The following is a 21,837-nucleotide window of genomic DNA, read 5'->3' on the forward strand; positions in this document are numbered from 1 at the left end:
CAGCTTGGAGGTCCCTCTAAAAGACTTGTGCTTGCTGAGGCTCATTATACAGGGCAGTTGCAGGAAAGAAGCCTTCTGTCATAAACCAGCCCTGAAACTTTTCTACATAGTCCCTGCAGTCTTGAAGTGACTCATCAATGACATTAGAGAAAAGTTTTCTAACGTCTAGGCCAGCGTCGGCTTTTACCCACATTTCACCCAGGGCTCCAAGGGCCCTCCATGTTATCTCAGGGTGACAGACAGAGGGGTCAGCCGTCCTGCCCAAGGTCACCCAGCAAGTCAGCTGAGGTGCTGAGGAGCGCAGCAGAGCTCTTGGCTGCCTCTCTAGCTCTGATCAGGGGAGTAGAGTAATTAATGTTGAAGACAAAAGTGCTCAGAAGAGACATTAAAGCGCCCGAGCATAGGCGTTTTAAAAAGACAAATGCTTTGCTAGAACAGTTCTCCCACAGAAAAATGCATCTTGAGGGACAGAAGAGGGGAATACAAGCACCTGATTGTGTTCATTCCTATGACGGCGTATGCAAAAAACACAGGATTGTACTCAACATCAGAGCCTCGGAGGTTGAAAAGCCCTGGAAAATAAGAACGCCAAGAATCACAGTCCTGGTTCATCTTTTGCAACATTAGAGAAAGCCTAAAATAATCTCAGCAAAACACAGTCAAGCAATGAGTTGTCACGGGTGCAGGCCGTGGGTCCAGCTCCCACTCAGCTGTCCCACATCCTGCTGCTTTCCCAGCAATCCTAAGTTTTTGCCAGGAGATGGCACCAGAACTGCAGTTTAAACACTCCCATCGGGCAAGGAAAGTGGGGTTTAACTTCTAAAGGAGGAGTGGCTTGCAAGAAAGCAGGTACAGGCAAAAAAGATAAGGACACATGTAAAAAAAAGTAGTTTTTGCCCTTTCTGGTCTGCGTAATGCAATAAAAGCTTACTTCTTAACAGCCAGAAGACTTCAGAGTTACAAGCAATCATTTCATTCCAATCCTTTTGATACTTGAGGGAAGAGGGAGACACAATAGGCAAGACTAAAATACTCCAAAAAAGCCTCTCATTTGGGTGCCTCCAACATCTCAGATTCAGACTGCATAGTCTTAGGTTTTTTTCATTAAGATTTTACCCCTTACCATTCCAGGCAAAGTCAAGAGGGGAAGTAGATGTTCAGCATCTCCAAACTCCTGATTTTAGGATCAAATAAAAACCCCAGGGTATCCAATTAGCTGAAATGAGTTACTCAAGGCAATAAGGCCAGCCAGCAGGACAGCTGGGAAAAGAACCAACATGTCCTAAATCACAACCCAGCACTGCATTCATCAAACTGTGCAAATTCTGCCACGAAAGTAAAAATAGAGTTTGATTCTCCCCAGGGAAGGAGTAGGTCACTTGAAAGCCGGAAAGAGCCACAAAGAACTCTTTACTGCATGGGTACAAACTTCCTTGCTCAGCCAACTCCCAATGCAGCAAGGAGACAACAGCCTCCTCTGAGGCTCTCCTTCTGTCCCCAGAAACTTGTCTGGAGTTTAATAAAGTGGATTGAATTAGATAAAATTAAAGACAACTTCTCCTCTTTCTGCCTTTAGGATAGGAAATCAGCCAGGCATCCAGCAATAAGCTTCTCTCATGACCCCCTCTGGTCCATCTTAAAACCCTTGATTCGTAACCAAGCTTGGCTTTGCTGGAGACATTTAATCTTAAACCACCTCAGGGCACCAATTTATCATTAATTTAATTGGAGATGCGCCTGAAAAGGTGAGACACACAATCTCTGCTCACTCAGGCCTCCCCAGGGAGGAGTCATATCACCACTCTCAGAAGTATTTCTTTCATGAAACAAGCTCTTTGCTCAATGTCCCAGATCCAGGAGAGCCCACAGACTTCATCAAGCTGACTTCTCCCAGCACCAGAGATGTTGCGCTGGCAGTGCTGAAGCTAGGAACACACCACCTTCATTTCTACCGTTTCAGATCAGACACATTAGCCGCACTCACACCCTGCCAGCACTATGTTCCCACTGCACCAGCCTGCGCACTGGTGGTTTCGGCACAAAGGACACACAGCACTAGTAACAACAGTCCTGGGGGAACCACTGCTGTTTCTGGCCTTTTTCCCTTCTTACACACTGGGCTGGGAGCCAGGGTGTGGAGACCTAGTCATCCTGGGGTCCCAAACATGGAGGGAACTCTCTAGTGGGACCCTGGGTTGAAATGATCTGGAAATACAAGTTGAGCCCTGACTTACTTGTTTTAACCAAAGCATTTGCTAAACATTGGAGAGGTAGAGACTGACTTTAAAAGCCATGACAATTAGGAATATTACTGTGAATGCCGTGTACCCCACCCTTGCCTTACATATACAAAGCCACATGTTGCATTGCTTTGTTTATAGCCCAGCCTCCACAGCAGAAAACAGTCTCCATCTTCCCATAAGGTGAGGCAGCATCAGGGTATTTTATAGCCAGAAAACCTCACAGGTCTTTTTTTTCCCTTAAAACTGCCTCAGGCTTTATATATAACCTTCCTTTCCCTTTGCCTGGGCTGTTTTTCAAAGGTGGTGATTTGCTGTGTTTCCTGGGCCAAAAATGTACTCAGGAGCCGTACTGGTCTAAAAATGCACTGTGTAGAAATACAGCCTTGCTGTTTGTGACCTGTTATCATCACTGCACTTGATACAAGTTAATTGACCTCTAACAAACACATCAGCTGTCAGGAGTGCCTCCCACACTGGCAGGGTTCTTCCTTTCCAAGGCAGGAAGGATGTTTGTTTTGTAGGAAGAACTGAGAAAGGAGATGCAAAGACTTACATGCTACTTCATCCAAGGCTGTTACCACAAACCACAGGACCTTCCTCTCAGCCATTTTTGAACGGAGGGCTACAATTTTGTCTCTCCAGCTGACCCCTGCAAAACACAACATGAAAAGTTAGTCACCAACTTTACTGGGGATGATGACGTAAACACAGACCAACACGTTGGATTTTGGAGGTACCCAAAACACACTGGTTTTGGCTTGTGCTCCTCACTCCTTTCTAATAACCAATATGAACTAGCTCAAACAAGCTGCCCTCCAGACATTCATGGATTTGTTTTGAAGTTATCTAGCCTCTAGCAAATGTTTATTTGAAGTCTTGAGGACAAAGGGGTCACTAGCTGAGGTCCGACCACCTTCTTGATCTATTCATAGTAGATCGTATTGCGCTACAGTGCTGTTTTTCTCACTACTTTGTAAGAGGAAAACAAAGTGGGATAGGGCAGTAGAAACAGTTTGTCTCTATTGGGAGTTAAGCTTCTCACCTGTGTAACTCAGGTCGAGCGTGATGAGAGGCTTGCAGGGGCGCTGAGGGCAGTCTGTCCAGATTGTATCGATCAGGTTTTCTTTGACAGGCACAAGGTCATGGCCAGCACTTCTCAAGGCTTTGGACATCCTCTTCCACTGGTCTGCCAAAGGGAAGAGTTAAGAGTGATGGCTTTAAACAACACACGCTGGTTGAACAATGGCACCGTTCACAGGGGGCAAACTCAAAAATCTGAGTCTCCTCCTTTCCTTCCAGCCTCTCCTTCTTCCCATTCCCTTAAAAAACAAAGCAAAAGCTATTGCAATTACAGTTCCACAAAGGCAGCCACTCAGCCAGCAGCAGAGGTACAGAACCTCACAGCCCTAGAGCCTCATGCTTCAGCTGAAGAACTGCTCCAGCTGGGAGACGGAAGTCAATGGAATAAGCTACCCCAGAGGCTGCCATAAGGGTGTCCTCTACCCCAGGGCAGAACCATGCTAGATCTCAGCTAGATGAGAGATGAGATAGGCTTCCACACAGCCACGAGACTGACCCTTAGCCCACCTGAATCAAGGAAATGTCTCCCCCTGCCTCCAGCAACCTTTGGATTGGGCCTCATGTTCTGAAGCACAAGTAGATAGATACTTGTTCATCTGATATAAGTGGTACGTCTCCAGGAATGTGCTTCCTACAGGGAGAGCTGCAGAGATGCCAAGACCACCAAACAGGAGTAGCAACATAAATTTTGCCTGGGTGTTTGGGCTCACATGCTGGCCAAGAAATTCAGCGACTTTGTACTGAAGTGCCCGTGACAAGCCACAACAAAAGGAGGTGAATTGGGACTCTGCTTTTCAGGTAAGGTCACTGCAAGCCCAGAGAGTAGTTCTCATCCCTTGTGTTTTGGAGTCAATGCACTGCTGTGTAGCTCTCATGATACATGCCTAAAACCAAAATCCAACCTGTTTTGCATAACAGTTTAACCCACCACCCCATCTGGGCTGAAACGTGGTTAGCTACATACCATCACACAACAGCTTAGCCAGAGAACCAAGGAAGCAAAAATCTAGTTGCCCAACTCAGAGTTACAAAATAAAGTAAAACTAACCAGCCGGAATAATGAAAGGGTCCACTCCCACCTTCGAGCCTTCTGGGAGGACACTCACTAGCCAATCCTCCTGAGTCGGTGTGTCTTTCAGACCTCCATGGATTTAAAAAAAAAAAAAAAAAAGAAAAAAAGAGGTTCAAAGAAGCAGTCATACTGAAGCGTTCCCACACTACCTAAGAAGTAGGTAGAGGGCAAATGGGTAGTAGGCCAATGGGCAAGAAGAGTCACAGGACACTGAAGCAGGAGCAGCAGTGTATCCAAAAAGTCCCTAAGCCCCTACGTGATGGGGTATCCCTACAGCCCAAGCTGTAACATGTGTAAAGTGACCAAATAGCCTGTGATTGTTCTCTGTTTATCAGTGGAGCGGTATCCCAGCCTCCTGCGTACCCATTTTCATGAGTGTCCAGTTGTTATCCATTTGATGTGCAGCTTGCAGGAAGTAGCGTCCATCTGTCCACATGGCTGCATGCTGTTCAGTTACTATGGCAGTACCTAGGCAGAAAGGCAGAAAGATGTGGTGATTTAGGTGGGCAGCCACCATGCAGAGACAAAGACAGCAGGGGGAGTGTTTGAAATGCACCCCAATTCCCCAAAAGGCAGGTCTGCTCACTGTTCAAAAGTTAGTCCAGTTTCAGTGGAGATATTCACTGCTTTCCCTGCACTACGACCTTCCAAAAAAAGTTAGTCCAGTTTCAGTGGAGATATTCACTGTTTCCCCTGGACTATGACCTTCCAAATCCTATCAGACACAGTATGGACAAGGATGCAGCTCAATGAATTGTCTCAGATGAATTCAACTTAAGTATATCTCAGCCAGTGGGTGGAACTGGGTAAATGGGGCTTTCCAAACCTTCTGTAACAGAGACTGTGGTCTCCACTTGGCTTTTGTCACAGTAACACATATTGTACATCCCCAGACTCCATCCCATCTTCTTACAGGGAGGAAGCCTGGGCTCTGGCCATCCACAAGAAACAGCTGTTACTAGGCCAGCAGACATGGGTATCACTCCCAGCTCTCAGCTGCACCCCTTTCCCAAATGTTACAGCTCTAGCAGAGATGGCTGAACAGGAAATACGAACATAAACTTCTGCTGGTTTCAGTGTCTGTCCCATTCCAGTGACTCCAGATGGAGGGATGTAAGCAGACAGCTGAGGGGCAGTGATATCTCAGCAAGGCACTCTAGCTGCCTTGCCCTTGGCAATTCAAAAAAAACCAAACAAAAACACCCCCCCAAAAAAAAAAAAAAAAAACAAAACAAGGCACAAACAGAAACTGCATCCAATTCTTTTGAGTCTCTGCATCTTGACCGTACTCTCTGTCACCAGAAACTGAAGCCCAGATTAGCAGAGCAGAGTTTCCGAATATGAATTCATTGTCTTCTACCAAACTCCCCCAACACAAACCCCATTTTAAGCTGCTTCAGCCTGAAAAGATGAAGCAAGAAACACAAGGTGAGCCCCTGTGTGAAACCTCACTGATTCGCTGAGTGCTAGACTGGGAACACAGACCTTCCAAGTACATAATAAGGGCCCAAAATAGAGAGGAAGGTTATGAAGAGGCCATGCAGAAGGCGTGAAATTAATACAGGATTCATGTTATCCATTAACAGCAGCCCGCAGCCTTGGATTTATCACCTTCCACATGAGGTCCCAGAGTAGTTCATAGGAATGGATGAATGGATCCTCCAACAAACACATAGGTAGCAGTATTTATTAAACCAATTTACAATTGGGGGGGGGGGGGGGGAAGACCTCAATAGGCTAAAGTGACTTTCCAACAATCACACAGTGGAGTAAGTTGCAGAGCTTAGGGTACAGCTAGGGTAAAAACTAGGTCTCTTGAAACACAGACCTATCCTACAGCCAAGAAAACATCCTGTCTCGGCAAGATAAGCAAACTTTTCCACAGTGTTCAGTTTCCAAATGCAGTGTTTCTGGCCCTGGCTCTGTTTAAACAGAAAGGGTAGCTACAGTCCATCTACTATTCACCCAGCCCAAAAGGGCAATGTAAAAATCTGTTCATACTGGCTGCACATCAAAAGAAATGACCGTAGGTTATAAGCACCACATTAAAGAGTTAACAGGATTTTACTTTACAAGAGGTTCATTCAGGGGTCAAACATTTTCTGAAAACTTGTTATTGCACTGATATTACATAATTCCAGCGGGTAGCCAAGACACAATTCTGCAGATGCTGAAATGGGAAGAAAACAGTCCAAACAAGCTGGATAGGTTTCCTTTTCCATCCTGCCTCTATGCCACGAATGAGACTATCTCTTTACAGGGGAATTATGTACATTAGCAAGAACCCAAGTTCTGGAAAGGTACCTGCAGAGCCATCAAATCCAGAGATGAACGCCCGTCTGCAATCACAGGGTGCAATGTACTCGCTCTAGAAAACAAAAGAGGCAGCAATTATTTATAGCAGCAGGGGGAAAAAAAAATCAGCTGATGACAAATACTTTGATAAGCTTTTTCTCCTAAAGGACGCCACAGAGAGAATGAAATGAGTTAAAAAATCCTGGGCTCTACTCCACTGGAACATTTAATCATCTGTGATTATATTGTATTTATGTCCAACTGGTTTGTTGGGTTTTTTTAAGCTGCAGCACTTTTCTCCCACAAATGTCTGTAAACACTGAAGTGCTTCAGAGTTTGCAGATGTTTATTTCACACTCACCCTCTCCTTTGGGCAACAAACAAATGCTGCCTTTGAAGCTGCAATGTGAAAAGAAAAGAAACCAGAAGCACCCCTTGATCTTGGAGACCAGAGTAATCAACACATAAAATCTGTAAAATTCACTATCTCCAGTGAACTCCCCTCACTGGCATTTATAAGTATTCCTTCAAGACTTTCTTTTCCACAACAATGACACTGAAAGAAAATCATCAAGGCAGTAAAACTGTAAAAACTTTAACCCTTAGGACCTTTCATAATTAGATGCTGATCCTCTCACTTCTTTCTTGCCTACTCAAAACCTGACTACACCAGAAACCACCAGACCATGGTTTGGTGGGGGAGAGGGAATGAAAGACTACTAGTCCATCCTCATCCCAAACCCATCACGACCTATGTTTGTGGACACATCTGTTGGCAGCATTACAGAAGAGCCTGAGAATGCACAGACACCTGACATCCACAGGAGCTGCCAAAATTAAAAGAACAACTGTACCTTGAAATGGCCCACACACCATTTTTATGGGATCCCATTCTGGCAGGTTCGGAGGTCAGAACTGCTGAGTAGGCCTGTTAATTAACTAGCACAACTCAGCAAATCAGCTTAATCCAGGCTGACAGCGCCAATGTTTGAGCTGGAAAACCCCTGGATTTGTACCTTACAAATGGTCTGACACCGAAGTCTGTTCCTCTGCCCATAAAGTTTCTCTGCACCCAGCTGTGCTGTGGCAAAAGTAACGTTTTAGGGACTGAGCTGAGAAACCACAGCCCGATTCTCAGGTGGTTTTAGTTCCTACTGTGATAGATACTGCATTTCCCTGTCTCTGGCCAGGGCTATTTTTAAATCACCTGAGTGTTAGAAAATATTCCCTTCAAATCTGTTACTCTTCACTGTTCTAAAGAAGGCAGAAGGTTCAAAGCACAGGAATGAGTGAGAAGCACAAATTGCAACACCCAGGACCAACTCTCTATTTCTGCTCCCATCACTCCACGGTCAAAACTCCTCCAGAACAGCTATGTCTCTCCCTTCCTGGGAGATGCCCTAGGCAGCAGCTACCAACCGATCACCACTGACATTTTGAAACTGAGCCTTGGGACAGCAAAACCCATGGCCCTAAAGAAGATCTGGCTGAGTAGCTTTCGTTCCTGATTGCCAGGGAAGACTCCTGGGACATGCTCCCATGAAATCCTCTATTTTATCCAACCACTAATGAAAGTTGGCAGAAATGGGGCAGGTATTAAGACAATGGGTGCCCTCATCTCTGAGCCAGTCCAGTTCCCTGTGCCTTTTCCTGTCCAGCCCACATACCCCACAGGAATGTGACATAACGCTCAGCAGCTGTGGGGAGGAGAGGGGTCAGGATACTCACCTTGGGACAGGATGACTGCCCTCTGCACACCTCTGGTTGAAGGGGTGGATCCACCTCAGCCCACCACAGCACCACCATCACCACTAACCCCCTTTAAAATAATGACGGAGGCATCCGCAGATAGAGAGGACAAAGTCTTTCGGGGAACAGAATCAGGCACGTGTTTCCCCAGCTGCCTGTCTCACAGCAGCAGGACAAAATATGAAGTCAGAGCGATGCCGGACCTGAGGAGGATTTCCCATTTCAACAGTTCCTCACGACTATTTGGCCTGTTGACTGCTATGACCCTCCCTCTCCTACACATCTCAGCTCAAAGCTGGGACCCCATCTCCCAGGGTCCAACACCTAAAGGGGATGTTGGAAATTTCCCATTGCGGATATTATCTATAAGTACATCTCAAATCAGACCAGCGATTTCTCTTCCCTTTCTCTTGACCAACGCAGCAGAGACTACAGGCTAGTTTGCTTGTGCAGACAAGCAATCTCACATTCATAGGAAGGGTTAACACTGAGCTAGCTGCATTAATAGCACAGGACAGTGAAATGGATTAAAACAATTAAAAAAAAAAATCTAAAAGGAAAAAAAGTCTATCACTTTTAAATCTGGTAAAAGCTGGCCTAAACTAACAAAGACCTTGACTGCATCGGAAATACCTCATGCTGTCCCATTCACAAACAAATCCAGAGAATGTTTTAAGAGTTTACAATCAGGCAGATGGGCTTTAAAAGGGAATATGAGGGATCTGGAGGGGAAGATGGTTCACTCATCTGTCAGTCTGAATTCTTGCATACCCGCCCGTTCTGTTCCATGCGGCAACCCCCACTGTGCAAAGATGAGACCATGTTTTGCATGAGCTAAAATTACAAGGGGAACACCTGCGTACGCCACACAAAGTACAGGCCACAGCACAGTCAGAACAAGGTATCTCCCTGGGGCTTGTCTTGCAGCTTCGATGGCCTTCAGCCTGGTGCTCCTCAGGCCTTTCACATCTGCTTTCCACCACACCTGTCAGTCCTTGACATGCAGACAAAACTGGGGGCTGCATCACAGAAACCCTCAGCTAAGCCAGGAAGAACCCAAAAAAATCAGCGGTGCTTATCACCAGAGCCTGCATGGTTGGGCCATTAACATGTTAAAGCTTATTCTATCCTAATGTCAACCAAGATCAGCAACGAAAATGCAGCTCACTGCCCTTGGAGCTGCGACACTGATGCCATTAAAGAACAAACACTGCTGTGTACTTGGAGGGAGGTCGGTATTCACTGCCAAAAACCTAACTGCATTGGTAAGATCTGGAACAGGTCAGTGCAACCTGTGCGCAAGCCGTCTCTTGCTTTACAAGTCCGCTGATTCCTCGGCTCAGAACAAACATGTGTCAGAGGAGCCAGCCCTGAGCAGAAGACAGCACCTCTGCCAACCCAAATATGAGGCCCTGAGCTGGGCAGGTGCTTCCTTGATGTGGAAGACCAGCCAGATCTGACCAAATTTGTTTTCACTGAGTCAGGGCCTGGGGATGGAAACCAGCCCCAGTTAAGCTGTGACTGGCTCCAAACCCAAGCTCTAATTCAAACATCATTCCCTCCCATTAAGAAGAAAGCTCCTCCAATCTCTGAATATTCCCATATGGGCAAACTCCAGATTCAATGTAAACTGGGTGACTCAACATAAAAATGGATCCTGCATTTACCACTCCAACACCCGAAAAGCTCAGCCAGGCATTTTTAATCGAACCACAAAGGACTTAGGTGCCTCATTCCCAAAAGCACGGCATTTCACCCCTTCATGATCCTTTGACACCTCCAGCCACAAGATCCACCCAGCGTTCATGAAAGGAAGCGGGGCTCTTTGCATGGCCTTCAGCCCACATTTGGCTGGGACTGCCCTCCTTTCTCACCAACCTTTGGACCACCCAGGTCCCCAAGGAAACAGTCTGTTTCTTCTGACTTCTTATCACCTGCATTATCAGCCCACATTTGGCTGGGACTGCCCTCCTTTCTCACCAACCTTTGGACCACCCAGGTCCCCAAGGAAACAGTCTGTTTCTTCTGACTTCTTATCACCTGCATTAAAAGTTTCAAAAATCAAAGCAGCCAACATTCAGGGCTGGCTGCAAGAGCCACAAATCCAAGGTACTAGCAGCCTTGGTTAAGCCAGAGTCAGAGCCAGCTGCATTTGAGAAGCTCTGCAAGTCTTTCAGCTCCTTACACAACTAAGCATGGAAAGCAAAGGATACAACTGGTGGCAAGCCTCCTGGCAGTATTGTAACCTAAGCCTTCTAGCCTTGGCAGGAAAACCAATATTAAAAGCATCTCAGAGCTCAAACATTCCCAGTGTTGCAAAGAGAAATTAGTCAGCATCGGGGTGTATCAGCATCAGTCCAATCCAGGGGTTCCTTTGCAACCTAGAATGGAATAAATTTTCCCCTAATCTAAACCCTGTGGCAACACCACAGGAGGGAAAGCCCTCTTTGTTGACAAGTTCTCTGATGTGGATACCACGACAGCCTCAGGAACAGCTGAGAGAGGCAAGGACAGCAATAAGTAGCTTGGGCTGTGGGGAGGAAATGGCTCAAGCCACCAAAAGCTTGTGTATCATTAAACCACAGCCTTCTGAGTCATGGAGGGAGCTGCCTAAGAGCAAAATCTGACTGCAGGGCTGTAAAGTTCTTATTTGCATACAGGAAACAAACCCTTTCTTGGAGGTGGGGGCGGGCGGGGCGGGGCGGGGGGGGCGCAGAATCTCAGCTCATCACTATTTACCTGAAATCAGTAAGCCTGTTCTGGGATCAACAGGTTTCTGCCAATGCCTAAAATTTCACCAATTCCCAAACCTCACAGACAAAATCCTGCACTAGCTAGTCAGGAGGCGCCAGAATCAGCAACTTCCAGTAATCATTTCCATTCAGATAGATTCGCTCTGCAGAGAAACCTGACCAACTCGCCCGGCAGGAAATAGCAACATGGGGTTCTCTGCTTAACTGCACTCTGTCAAGGAAAAGAAAGCAACAGAAAAACCCAGAAGTCCTGAGGGTCACATTCTTCAACTCACATGACAGCATTTAACGTCTAGTGAAATGAAACCAGAGTTATATATGGACAGAGGCAGCTTGAGGCAGGAATGCAGCAGACAATAGCAGCTGCAGAAAACGCCTTCCCTCTACCTGCCCAAGTTTGGATCTCCCTAAGAGGAAACACGATGCTGCACATACAGTCCTAGGGCACAGGCAAGTCTGGACCCAGCTCACTCCAGTGCCAAGTCAAGGGCAAAGGTTCCAATTCAGTTGCATTTTGCTTTCGTGCACCCTGGGGTAAAAGGGAGCTTTGGGTGTGAGCCAGGAAAGCTTCAGGTCTTTTGTTTCCTGAAAATGGCTGAGGAGGGAAAAACCCTTGGGTCTCCTAAAAGAGAGAACAGAAGAGAGAAACTAGCATATGAGCATGCAGGGGAGGTAAAAGGCAGTTCAGCAATTTAAAATTAACGTCACGGACTACAAAAATCTTAACGGTGGAAGCAGCACACAACAGTTACTGCCACGGGTTACCACCCTGGGCCCAGACTTCCCTCCTGTCTTTAGTGCACAGAACAAGCTGATACAGAGTGGCATGGAAAGGGAAGTGTCGTTGTGGTCTGTTCCTTTCCCTGCCTCTCCAAAGGCCCCTCCGCATGGGATCTGAAGGGCTTTAGCATAAGGCACCAAATTCCAGCAAGAACTGGATCTAGCAAAGGGAAGGCTCTGCAACTAATCCTTCGCCACCGCGCTTAAGAGTATGTGTTGATCAGGAGGTGCTAATGGGGAAACTAAAGCCCAGATAATGCCTCTTCCTCCCCCAGCAAATCCATTCTTCCCAACAGCCAGGATGGGGACAGCAAGTGCTCTGGCAAGCTCCCTTTTTTGCAGCGTGAGATCCCTGGAGACAATCTGATGAGAAGCTGCTGGTGGAACATCCACACTGATCTGTTACAAGAACATAAAAACCTCAGTCTCCTGAATAGACTACACAAACTTTTTGCAACTTGAAGTTTCTCAGGTTACCCAGGCTTTTATGCTAGAACCATTAAAGCGAGTGAATAAAGGATGACTTTAGTTATCCCTGGCTTTTATTTTTTGCAGGGAAGGAAAGTGCAATCATTCCCATAATCCATCCATCCATACCTGGTGAGCATCTCCAGAGGGCACTATGTAGGCTTGGACAGGCTCCTGGACATACTTGGGACTCTTCATCACCTGCCGCAGTTGCTTCAGCAGCTCTGTTGTAATTTTTGGACTCATCTTCCTACCTGCAACTAAAACAAAGCACAAAACTTCAGAGCTTCTCCAGCCGTCCCCGGCCACTCACACGCACAGGCTGGAGGCCATCAGCACTGGAAACTCCCCTTGAGGACAACTGTGCCAACATCATCCCTCTCAGCCCAGAATTTCTCCTGTCTTGTCACTTCATTCATGTTCCTTGAGAATGAGGGATCAGGTTGAGGCCAAAGAGTCAAAGCTGGTCTATCCTGTAAAGGACCTTTCCCACCTGGTGAAGGACTGGCATGCCCAGTGGTGACACACACAAGCTTAACACACTTACCAACCCCTCTTGCTTGTGGACAGCACTAGGAACCAGCGCACCTCAGACATGCCCTATGACAGCCAGGAAAGGTCTTGGCCTGTGATGTTGACGGTCCCAAGTACCCACAGATCAGAAGTAGCCCCACCCATCATGTGCACAGAGAGAAACTTTCAGTCTTTTCATTCTGGGGGCAGAGATACTGTGGCTTATATGCCACAGGAGCACAGGCTGCTGGGACAGCAAGCCATGCACATCAGGAAGTCAGAAAGGGACCAGGTAAGAATGCAATGTTTAGAACTTTCACTATAGCCCAGGGTTTCATAGTGGATTGGTGACCAGATTAACGCAGACAAAAGAAACCTGCTCCCAAGGACATACACAGGGATGCGTTCACTAGCCATATTTACTGCTGGGCTGCATGTTAGTTCACCTAGCAAGAACACAACGGTAACAGGATGAACAGCTTATTGAGCTCTCACAAGTGACTGCCAGGGGACAACTAGGGAGGCTTAAAGCAACCTTCTCTAAAGACTGCTGGCAAATGCTCTGCAGATCTCAGCTGGTGTCAGGCAGGCAGGGGTGGGGCACAGGCTGGATGGAAGACAGCAGATCAGAGGGGAAAACAAGGGCACAGGCCAATCACCCTCCCTTGCTTTGGTTTTGAAATGGATGCATCTTTGGCATTGCAGTGAACACCAGCCTCTCAATTTGCTACCCAGAAACCATCAATAGCTGGGGCCCGCTGTGAGTACCACGCACAGTGACGCATCAGGCCATGCTGCTGTGCTGGCGCGAGTGAAGGCTGCAGTGGAAGGCACCAGCTGACTGCAGAGGATGTTCAAGTTGCGGGGGAGGCCTGGCCTGAAAGCTTATGAAAATCAAGTAACCTGACCATCTTCAGAGGTTCTCTCCATCTTTTCTTCACTCACATCTCCAAAGGGTGCCCATAGTGGCATAATCCCCTTCCCGGTTCTCTACCCATTCCTTTCACATTTTTAAGAACATGCTGGGATCTTAAAACTTTAATGCTGTCACTTTCCAGGGCAAGGGGGGTAGGCTCTGTGCTGCTTGAATGCCATGCTATGCAGTATTTTATTCTGACCAGTTCGTTTCACAGCTCATTTCACAGCCATGTCCGCAAACGGATCATAGATGGGAGAAGCAAACAGCATGCAAGGCTCAAACATTTTTTGCTTATCCAGGCACTTATTCTACCTACACCTCAGTAACTACCAGGACCCCCAAGCGACATTACGGTCTTATACCAACACACAATAAGGCACAGTCCCTGCCCTGTGATGTTTGCCATCTAAACTGGAAGGCAGAAAAGCTGCCTCCATTTCACAAGCCATAGCAAGATATGATTTGATCAAGGTCACACAGCAGCACAGTGACCAAGTCAGGAACTGAAACAAGATCTGATGCATTCAGGTGTAAAAATCTCAAGCTAAGACCACCATTCACACCTCTCATCACAGGAAGTTTAGAGCACGCTAGACTTGCGTGTGACTGACTGTCTGCCCACAGGTACACTATGTTTTAAAACCTAGACCACAAGAAGCAAATCAAGCTCAAAAGGCACCAATTTGAGGATGTAGTGTATGGTATGTTGACTCCAGTGCCTTCGCTGGGATTAGATTACACCTCAGGTTTATTTCCAGGACAAATTTCATAGTTTTATACAGTGTTTGCAAGCTACACTGAACTTTATTATACTGTGATTGTTTCTGTCTGTCCTCTGTAACGAGCTGCTGTAACATTCTATAACATTGCTGCTGATTTATGTTCAGACAGAGGAAGAACACAAAGGAGAGAGAGCAACAACACAGCAACTAGCTAGCAGAAAAGAATCTCTTTCTACAAACTCATAAGGACACAGGTTCCTTTCTTGACCTGTGCTTTGTCTCCAGGAGCCTGAAAGTCGCACTTAAATAGGCAAGGAATGACAAGGCTTTGCCTTTTAATAAAGCTCCTTGCTGACAAGCCACAGTTTTCTTAGCAAGCAAGAGATTCTCTCAAGGACAAAAAAAAAAATCATTTAAAAAGTACTCTCACTGTTGAAAGATTTGCTTGCAATATTAAAAACACAACTAAGCTAGATTAGCAACAAAACCCATATTAAGGAGGATATCTATTTTAGATAACCCATACAGTATAAGAAATAACTTTTAAAAAATACTCCACAAACTTTCCAATAAAATTGTCTTCAATTTCCAGAAAAAGAGAATCTATTTTCTCCCAAATCTTTGGTAGTCATTTACTCTGGTCGCCCTGTAATTTTTAACAGGTGACTCTTCCTTTCTTGGCCATAATTATAAGCATCTACAAAGTTAAAACAGCTTCTCTATCATTATTTAATCAGTCCAGTGATTAAAATCAAATACAGCTGAAATGAAGGTAGTGGATTTAGCAGTGCAAGAAACAGTCCCATTCTTGAAAAAGCCCTAACTTTTTCAAAGGTATCAGACTGCCACGTTACCTGCCTCTGTAGTTCCCCACGTCTGGACACCTCTTGCCTCTGCTCACACAAAATACCATTCAGCTCTTTGCTTGGCCTTCATAAGCTCCACTGGGCCTGAGAAAGCAAAGGGCAAAACTGAAACAGCTAACAAACTTTGGCCCCCATAAAACATTCTCATCCCCCAGCAAAGAGCTGAAAATGCATTAACACTATGTTCCACTGGCAAGATTAGAGATGCACTAAGGGTGAACCATGGGTGCAGCAGGGAACGTCAAGGGCCAGGCATTTGCTTGTCAAGACTTACGATTAAATCTTGCAAGCGTGTGCTGTTTTACGCCAATTTGTTTTTGCAATCATTCTGTCAGAGGCCACTCCCCATTTTACAGATGGGGAAACAAAGGCAGAGCAGAAGTAACATGCAAAGTATCACTGGAGCATGATGGCAGTCAAGAGTTGGATCCCAAAATCTGTCACTGTCCAGACATACATTATCTACACCCCACTCAGACCACAGGAGTCAGTTGTCCAAGAGCCCAGGCCAGATCCTGCCTGGACAGCATCTCCATAAGAAACACAGGGCAAAGAGCAACCACGAAAATGCTGCAGGAGGAACCTGACGCCTCCTCCTGCCTCCCACATGCACACAGAGCCATGGGCTGCTGCAACCCCAGGCGCTAGCGATGGCAAGGGTTGCGGACACCAGGCCCGCTGTGTCAGGGTGTGCATCTGTGTCAGGGTGTGCGTCAGTGCCACGGCAGGGAAGGGAGGCGAGGCCATGAAGGTCAGGCTACATCTGGGTCTGCCTGTGGCTGCTGTGTTAGACCACCCTGAGTCTTTATGTCCTGCTTGCTTCAGATACGCTCATCCTTCTGAAAATTTCCTCTTCATTTTCTCTTTTATGAATACACTTGTTCAAAATAAGCATGTAAGCTTGCCTTGTCAGGAACCAGCGACACCACCTCAAAACCAGGCCTCTCTGGCCTGGGCTGCCTGCATGCAGGGCAGCCCAAGCACTCACAGCCATGCACTGAGGCACAAACCCCACAGCTTGCCCCCCAGTACCCACCTGCACCCCGAAGTCACTAAAACGCCCAGCCCGGCCTGCCCCCCTGAGCCAAAAGCCTCCCCCAGCTCCACACTGGGCTGAGAGGGCAACTTGGGCCTGGACACCACGATGGGCCTGGATACCCGGACAGAGAGGCTGACAGGGCCAGCAGGGGAGGCCGAGCCCAGGCCCTGCCGAAGCCCCCGCGGCCGCCCCCCCACGTACATGTAACGTTCTCTGCCGTTAACCCTGAAGCACCCAGCCGGGCCTGCCCCCGCCCCGCCGCTCCTCACCTGCCGCCGTCCCGCCCGCCGTCCGCCGCCGCGACGTCAGCGCCCACGTGGGCCGCCGCGGCCACCCGTCGCGTACGTCGCGGCGGACGTCACGGGGGAGCCGGCGGCGCGAGGCGGGGGGCGCGCGGAGCGGGGTGAGGACCGGGACCGGGACCGGGACCGGGACGGCCCGCCGTGCTCCTGCCGGGCCGGCACCCCGCCACAGCCGCGCTGCCCGGCGTGGCCGTTCGTCTGAGCCCTGCGGGGGGCCGCCCGCCCCGCCCCGCCCCCGGGGTGCGCCGTCCTCCCGCCTCGGCGGCCCCCAGCCCGCTGCTCGGCGCGGCCTCCGCTGGGGGAGCCCGGACCGGGATCCGCGGGCGGGGGGCTCCGTCTTCCGGGGGAGGCGCGCCAGAAAGCCGGTGTGAGACCCCGGGCGGGCGGGGTGTGTTGCAACCGACGGGAAGCGTCGGCGTTTGGCGGCTGCCGGTGCCTCTCCCAGGGGAAAAGCCGGAGCGGAAGGAACCGCCTGGCACCGCCTCAGGGCCCTCTCCCCAAAACCTGGGTCTGCGCTCGCCTCTTTCACCCGCTTCGCTCTCCCACAAACGCGCTCTCGAGGGGGGATCTGAGGCCGCCCAGCAGATGCGGCTGGCTCCTCTCCCTCCTCACCCCGCGCAACTCAGCCGGCCTCGGCGTCGCTGGTGCTTCAGGGCTGCCTGAGGCGCGGGAGAAGGAGCCGGGGCAGCGCCGGAGGTGCTGAGGGCTGACAGCCCCCCCAGCACCAAACTGACGGGCTTCGGGTATCCCGCAGCTTGCTTTCTGGTGCTGAGCATAGTTCCAGGGAAATGTCAGCATCCCATTACTTTGCTTAAAGCCTCAGCAGGAAAGGTACCATCTACTTTTCATGATAAATTACTGTCAGCTTGGAAGGGAGGAGGGTCGTATTTGTAACAACAGTGAGTGCAACTGTTGTAAAATCTGGCCATTTGCCATACATGCTCCCTAAAGAAAATACCTTCCGCCGCTCTCCTCTGCCCCTGGCAGTTTTTTACAGGTAGGCTGTAAGTTAAGCCTATTGACAAAAACAGGAGGCTGTTACAGAAACGCAGAAATGAGAAGATCACCACCAAGAAAGGCTACAACAAAAGTTAAAAATCTGCCTTGTAACCGTGTCCAGGCTGGAGGGGTTTGCTTGCAGCAGTTGGTACCCTGGGGACCCTCTGGCCCCCACACTTGTAGAATAATCTGGGGGGGAGACGAGGCTTTTGGAGGTCTCTAGTCCAACCTCCTGCTAAAAGCAAGGCCACCTTCAAAGTTAGGGCAGGTTGCTTGGGGACTGTCCTGCTGGGTTTTGAGTATCTCCAAGAAAGGAGAAGCACAGCCTCCCTGGGCAACCCATGCTAGTGCTGACCACCCTGGAACGAAAAGGTTTATTCCTGATACCCCATCAGAATTTCCTTGCTGCAGCTTGCCCCTTGCCCTTTTGCTGTGCACATCTGCAAAGGGTCTGGCTCCCTCTTCTCTCTGACTGTTCTCCAGGCTGAGCAATTCCAGCTCCTCTGCAGCCCCAAATCCTGCAGCCAGCCCCGGCCAGCAACTGCTGCCCTCTGCGGCTCTCTCCATGTTGCAGAGCTCTGTCTCATACATCTCTGGAGTAAAATCTAGGGCACAACACAGCACAGCAAAACTTGTAATCCAACAGAAGAGAATAAAAGGTCTGTCCTGCAACCAGCATTCTGGCATTGGGAAGGGTCATTAGAAAGGGTCATTGGATGGGGCTGGGGCTGCAGGCTGTCCCTGAGGATGGACAGGAGAGAGGGGAGCTGGAGGCTGGTGACCACGAGTGTTACATCAGGAAGAGTTTCTTTCCTCATTAATCTCCTTGGGTGAAACTAATTGCTGTTTCCCGATTATTCTCACCCCATCTTCCAGCCTTGCCCACAAGGGACTTATACAATCCCAGCAGTCTGGGCCAGAAAGGCCCATTTAAATCATCACACCAGTGTCCCCCTCAGGGTAAACTACAGCCGTGTTTTGCATTTGTGTTACAGACCACGTTATGCTCACCCTGCAGAATATTTGCTGAGAAGATTCATTTCTTGGAAACTGGCCAGAATCCAGCGATGCTCATACTAAAGCACATGTCAGGACATTTTAAAAGCACTGCAACATTGGCACGACAATCACAGAGATCATTTGCTGATGGTGAACTGTACAGCTGAATCCAATCAGGGTTGTGAAATGGTTCTTTCAGCCTCCTCTGACTCATAATAATTCGGGGTTAGATTTTGCATTTAGCTGCGTCTCTTAATAGAGAGTTGTGGAGAACTGCACCTGCCGGAGCTCTGCGACAGCCCAGGGAAAGGGGATGGATCAGTCCAAAACATTTCAAATGTTTGTCACATGTCTTTCCAGCTCACCAAGTAGTGCTGCACCGCAGGGATGCCTTTTCCTCCCCTGTGCTTCCCGGCTTGTGCATGTTGTACCCAAGCGAACAGGATACTCCGACCACCCCTTGGCATGGTCCACATGCTCCACGCTAGCTTCCCAGGGCAGAGCTAAGGGTGTCTGGCCTCTTCCCTTCCTGCTCTGCAGAGCTTTTTGTTTGGCTGAATTTAGGACAGTGGTTTAAACACAAGGTAATCTTAATGCCTGTGCCAGTGAAATTGTTTGTTTGATTCTTTTTTTGCCAGTGAATCTTTATTAAATCTGTTTGGGTTAGCTAACGGACCGTGGGAGCAGCGGCAATCAAATACAGAGGGGAAAGAAAATACATACTACTCCTGTGTGGGAGTGTGACTTGGGGAGTGTCCACAGCGTGAAATAATCAGGCTGCTCACAGAGCCCAGCATACCAGGGGAAGGACAGAGCAGGGGAAAACTCAGCATCTCCATCCTCATTAATTCCTACAGGTCTGGAGACACCATCCTGCCTGTCCACAGCCAGTTCAAGGAGAGCAGCTACAGCGTGACAGCAGATCTATCCTGCCTCCTCTAGCTACCCTACAACCCCAGAGTGAGAGGGGAGCAAGCCAGGAGGATTGAGTTTGATTAACTTCCTCTACTTTGGTGCCAGCTCAGGGCAGAAATAACAACCGCCACTGTGGACAGACTATCAATGTGATATCGATGTGTCTCTGTAATTTAAAATTAAATAAATCAAGCAACCACTGAAAACACCTTACTACGTTTTTGGTGACCAAAATGTGTCCCCATTCTGTCTTCCTGATGAGGATCTTGATTTAATAAAGGTTAAAAAAAAGTCTGCATTCCCATCTCCCAAAAATGTGCTAAAGGAAGCAGAAAATAGAAGGGAAAATATTGATGTCTGCAAGAGCTTCTTAGTTGCTATTAAGCACCTGGTATTGCAGAGCCATGTTGTGAAGGCTTCTGTACCCAGAGGTGACTTCTAACTGGTTCTAACTGGCTCATTGAGCACTAAAATTTAGACTAATTTCCTTCCCCTCCTGGTAGAATGAATAATGATAAACTGATGGGTACTCTGCATAGGAACCTCATTCCAGAAGAGGAATGGTCTTGTAAGAAAAGATGTATTCAGGCCAGAAAGCATTTTGTAGACAATTCCTGATGCCGCTCATGACAAGTCCTCTGCAGTAAACAGCCATTTTACAGGTGGAGGCGTGACTGTGCCACATGGGCTGGTGTCCCGCCTGTCTGCAGACACCTAGGTCTAAACACCGTGAGCATCTCAGTACTACCGGTGGCCTGACCCAGCAGGACCAGTGTTAAGCCCATGGATGAGCCCTGGGGGGTCTGGGGTGCATGGGGGACTGGTGCTGAGACATGGCCCATGTGGAGGCTGGTGGATGCCCAGGCTGAATGAGCCAGCAGAGGATTGCTGCTAAAGGCTTTGCCCAGATGAGCACGGGAGGCAACACTATTTATTTCGTTTGAATAATACATGACTAATAAGTTAAATAAGAGAAAGTGGAATGAGCTTTCCGGTTAAGCCAAAATGTTTGATGCTTGTTTCCTGGGCATTTTGGGTCTCTGGGAAGCTTTGAAGTGGCCCTAATGAACTTGCCAATGTAGATAATGTAAAATACTTTAATAATTAATTTAGCAAGCAGTGCTGTCTATGATATATAATCTGAAATGCTTAAAGAGATTAAACTGTCCTTTCTAAGCACCTGTTTGATCTCAGCTAAAATGGTGCAAGTTCTGTTGCAAAGACATTTTATGAAAGCACTTCAATATACCTTGTTTTTAATTAAATTTTCCTAATTGATGTGACCATCAATTGTCCTAATTGATGGTTGGACTTGATGATCTTACAGGTCTTTTCCAACCATAGTGATTCTGTGATTCTGTAATTGGACTATCTTTTATGTTCTTCTAGAGCTGTATTTGCATCAGATTACAAAAGAGTGGGGCAAGGAAGGAAGAGCTGACAAGTAGCAACCAAAATTGCCCGAGACCAACCTTGCCAAGTGACAGAGCCATTAACTCTGTTGTAATCTTGATCTGTATCAAGTGATCAAGGTAAGGAAATAAGCCATAAAAGAACTCCCCTTATCTTATCAACCCTCCTATAGCCATGATACCTTTACTACAGGTTGTAACTTTAATTTCATACACCTTCTCCTATTGGGCACCTGTGAAATTTAGACCCCTGTTTTGCAATCTAATCTCCAGAGATGCCCCCTGCCCACCGGGCAAGCCCACAGCCTTTTCGTGGTCGGAGCTATTTGGCATCTTGATGAGACCACAGCATTGGAGGCTGACCCAGTGACCAGTCTGTGACTGGGACACATCTCTTTTCCCCCCAAAGCACTGGTTGTGGTGCAGGATGCTGTGGGAGACAGCAATAGGAAAGAGGGATTTGTAGTAGCAGGCTGAGCATCTGCACAGCTCTCACGGAGGGCAGGAGATGCTACAGCTCAACTCATGCTATGAGCCTAGCTTTTGGATCATGCCATCCCAACAGTGGCTTAGGACATCTGGGCACTGGACAGGTGAAAGGATGCTCTCAGCCCCACTTTCCCACCACGGGGACCGGGGCTGCCAGCACTGTTGGCCTCTCCCATTGCCATGGTCTCACAGCAGCCCCAGCACCGCTTGCAAGCCAGGGAA

General features: G+C 48.1%; 1 protein-coding gene across 1 annotated transcript in view; it reads right to left on the bottom strand.

The window, feature by feature from the left end:
* The window catches only part of XPNPEP1 (X-prolyl aminopeptidase 1), a 30,805-nt gene extending 15,274 nt beyond the window's left edge, over positions 1–15,531 (bottom strand). The window contains exons 1-8 of the mRNA XM_009821555.2: positions 15,449–15,531; positions 12,570–12,700; positions 6,700–6,763; positions 4,759–4,863; positions 4,372–4,464; positions 3,286–3,429; positions 2,797–2,892; positions 491–572 (exon numbers count right to left, since the gene is read on the bottom strand). Of these exons, the coding sequence (XP_009819857.2) occupies positions 491–572; positions 2,797–2,892; positions 3,286–3,429; positions 4,372–4,464; positions 4,759–4,863; positions 6,700–6,763; positions 12,570–12,686 (701 nt within the window). The 5' untranslated portion in view covers positions 12,687–12,700; positions 15,449–15,531. The remainder of the gene's footprint in view (positions 1–490; positions 573–2,796; positions 2,893–3,285; positions 3,430–4,371; positions 4,465–4,758; positions 4,864–6,699; positions 6,764–12,569; positions 12,701–15,448) is intronic.
* Between the last annotated feature and the right edge of the window lie 6,306 nt (positions 15,532–21,837).

Source organism: Gavia stellata, chromosome 9, assembly GCF_030936135.1.
Source record: "Gavia stellata isolate bGavSte3 chromosome 9, bGavSte3.hap2, whole genome shotgun sequence".
Classification (NCBI taxonomy): Eukaryota; Metazoa; Chordata; class Aves; order Gaviiformes; family Gaviidae; genus Gavia; species Gavia stellata.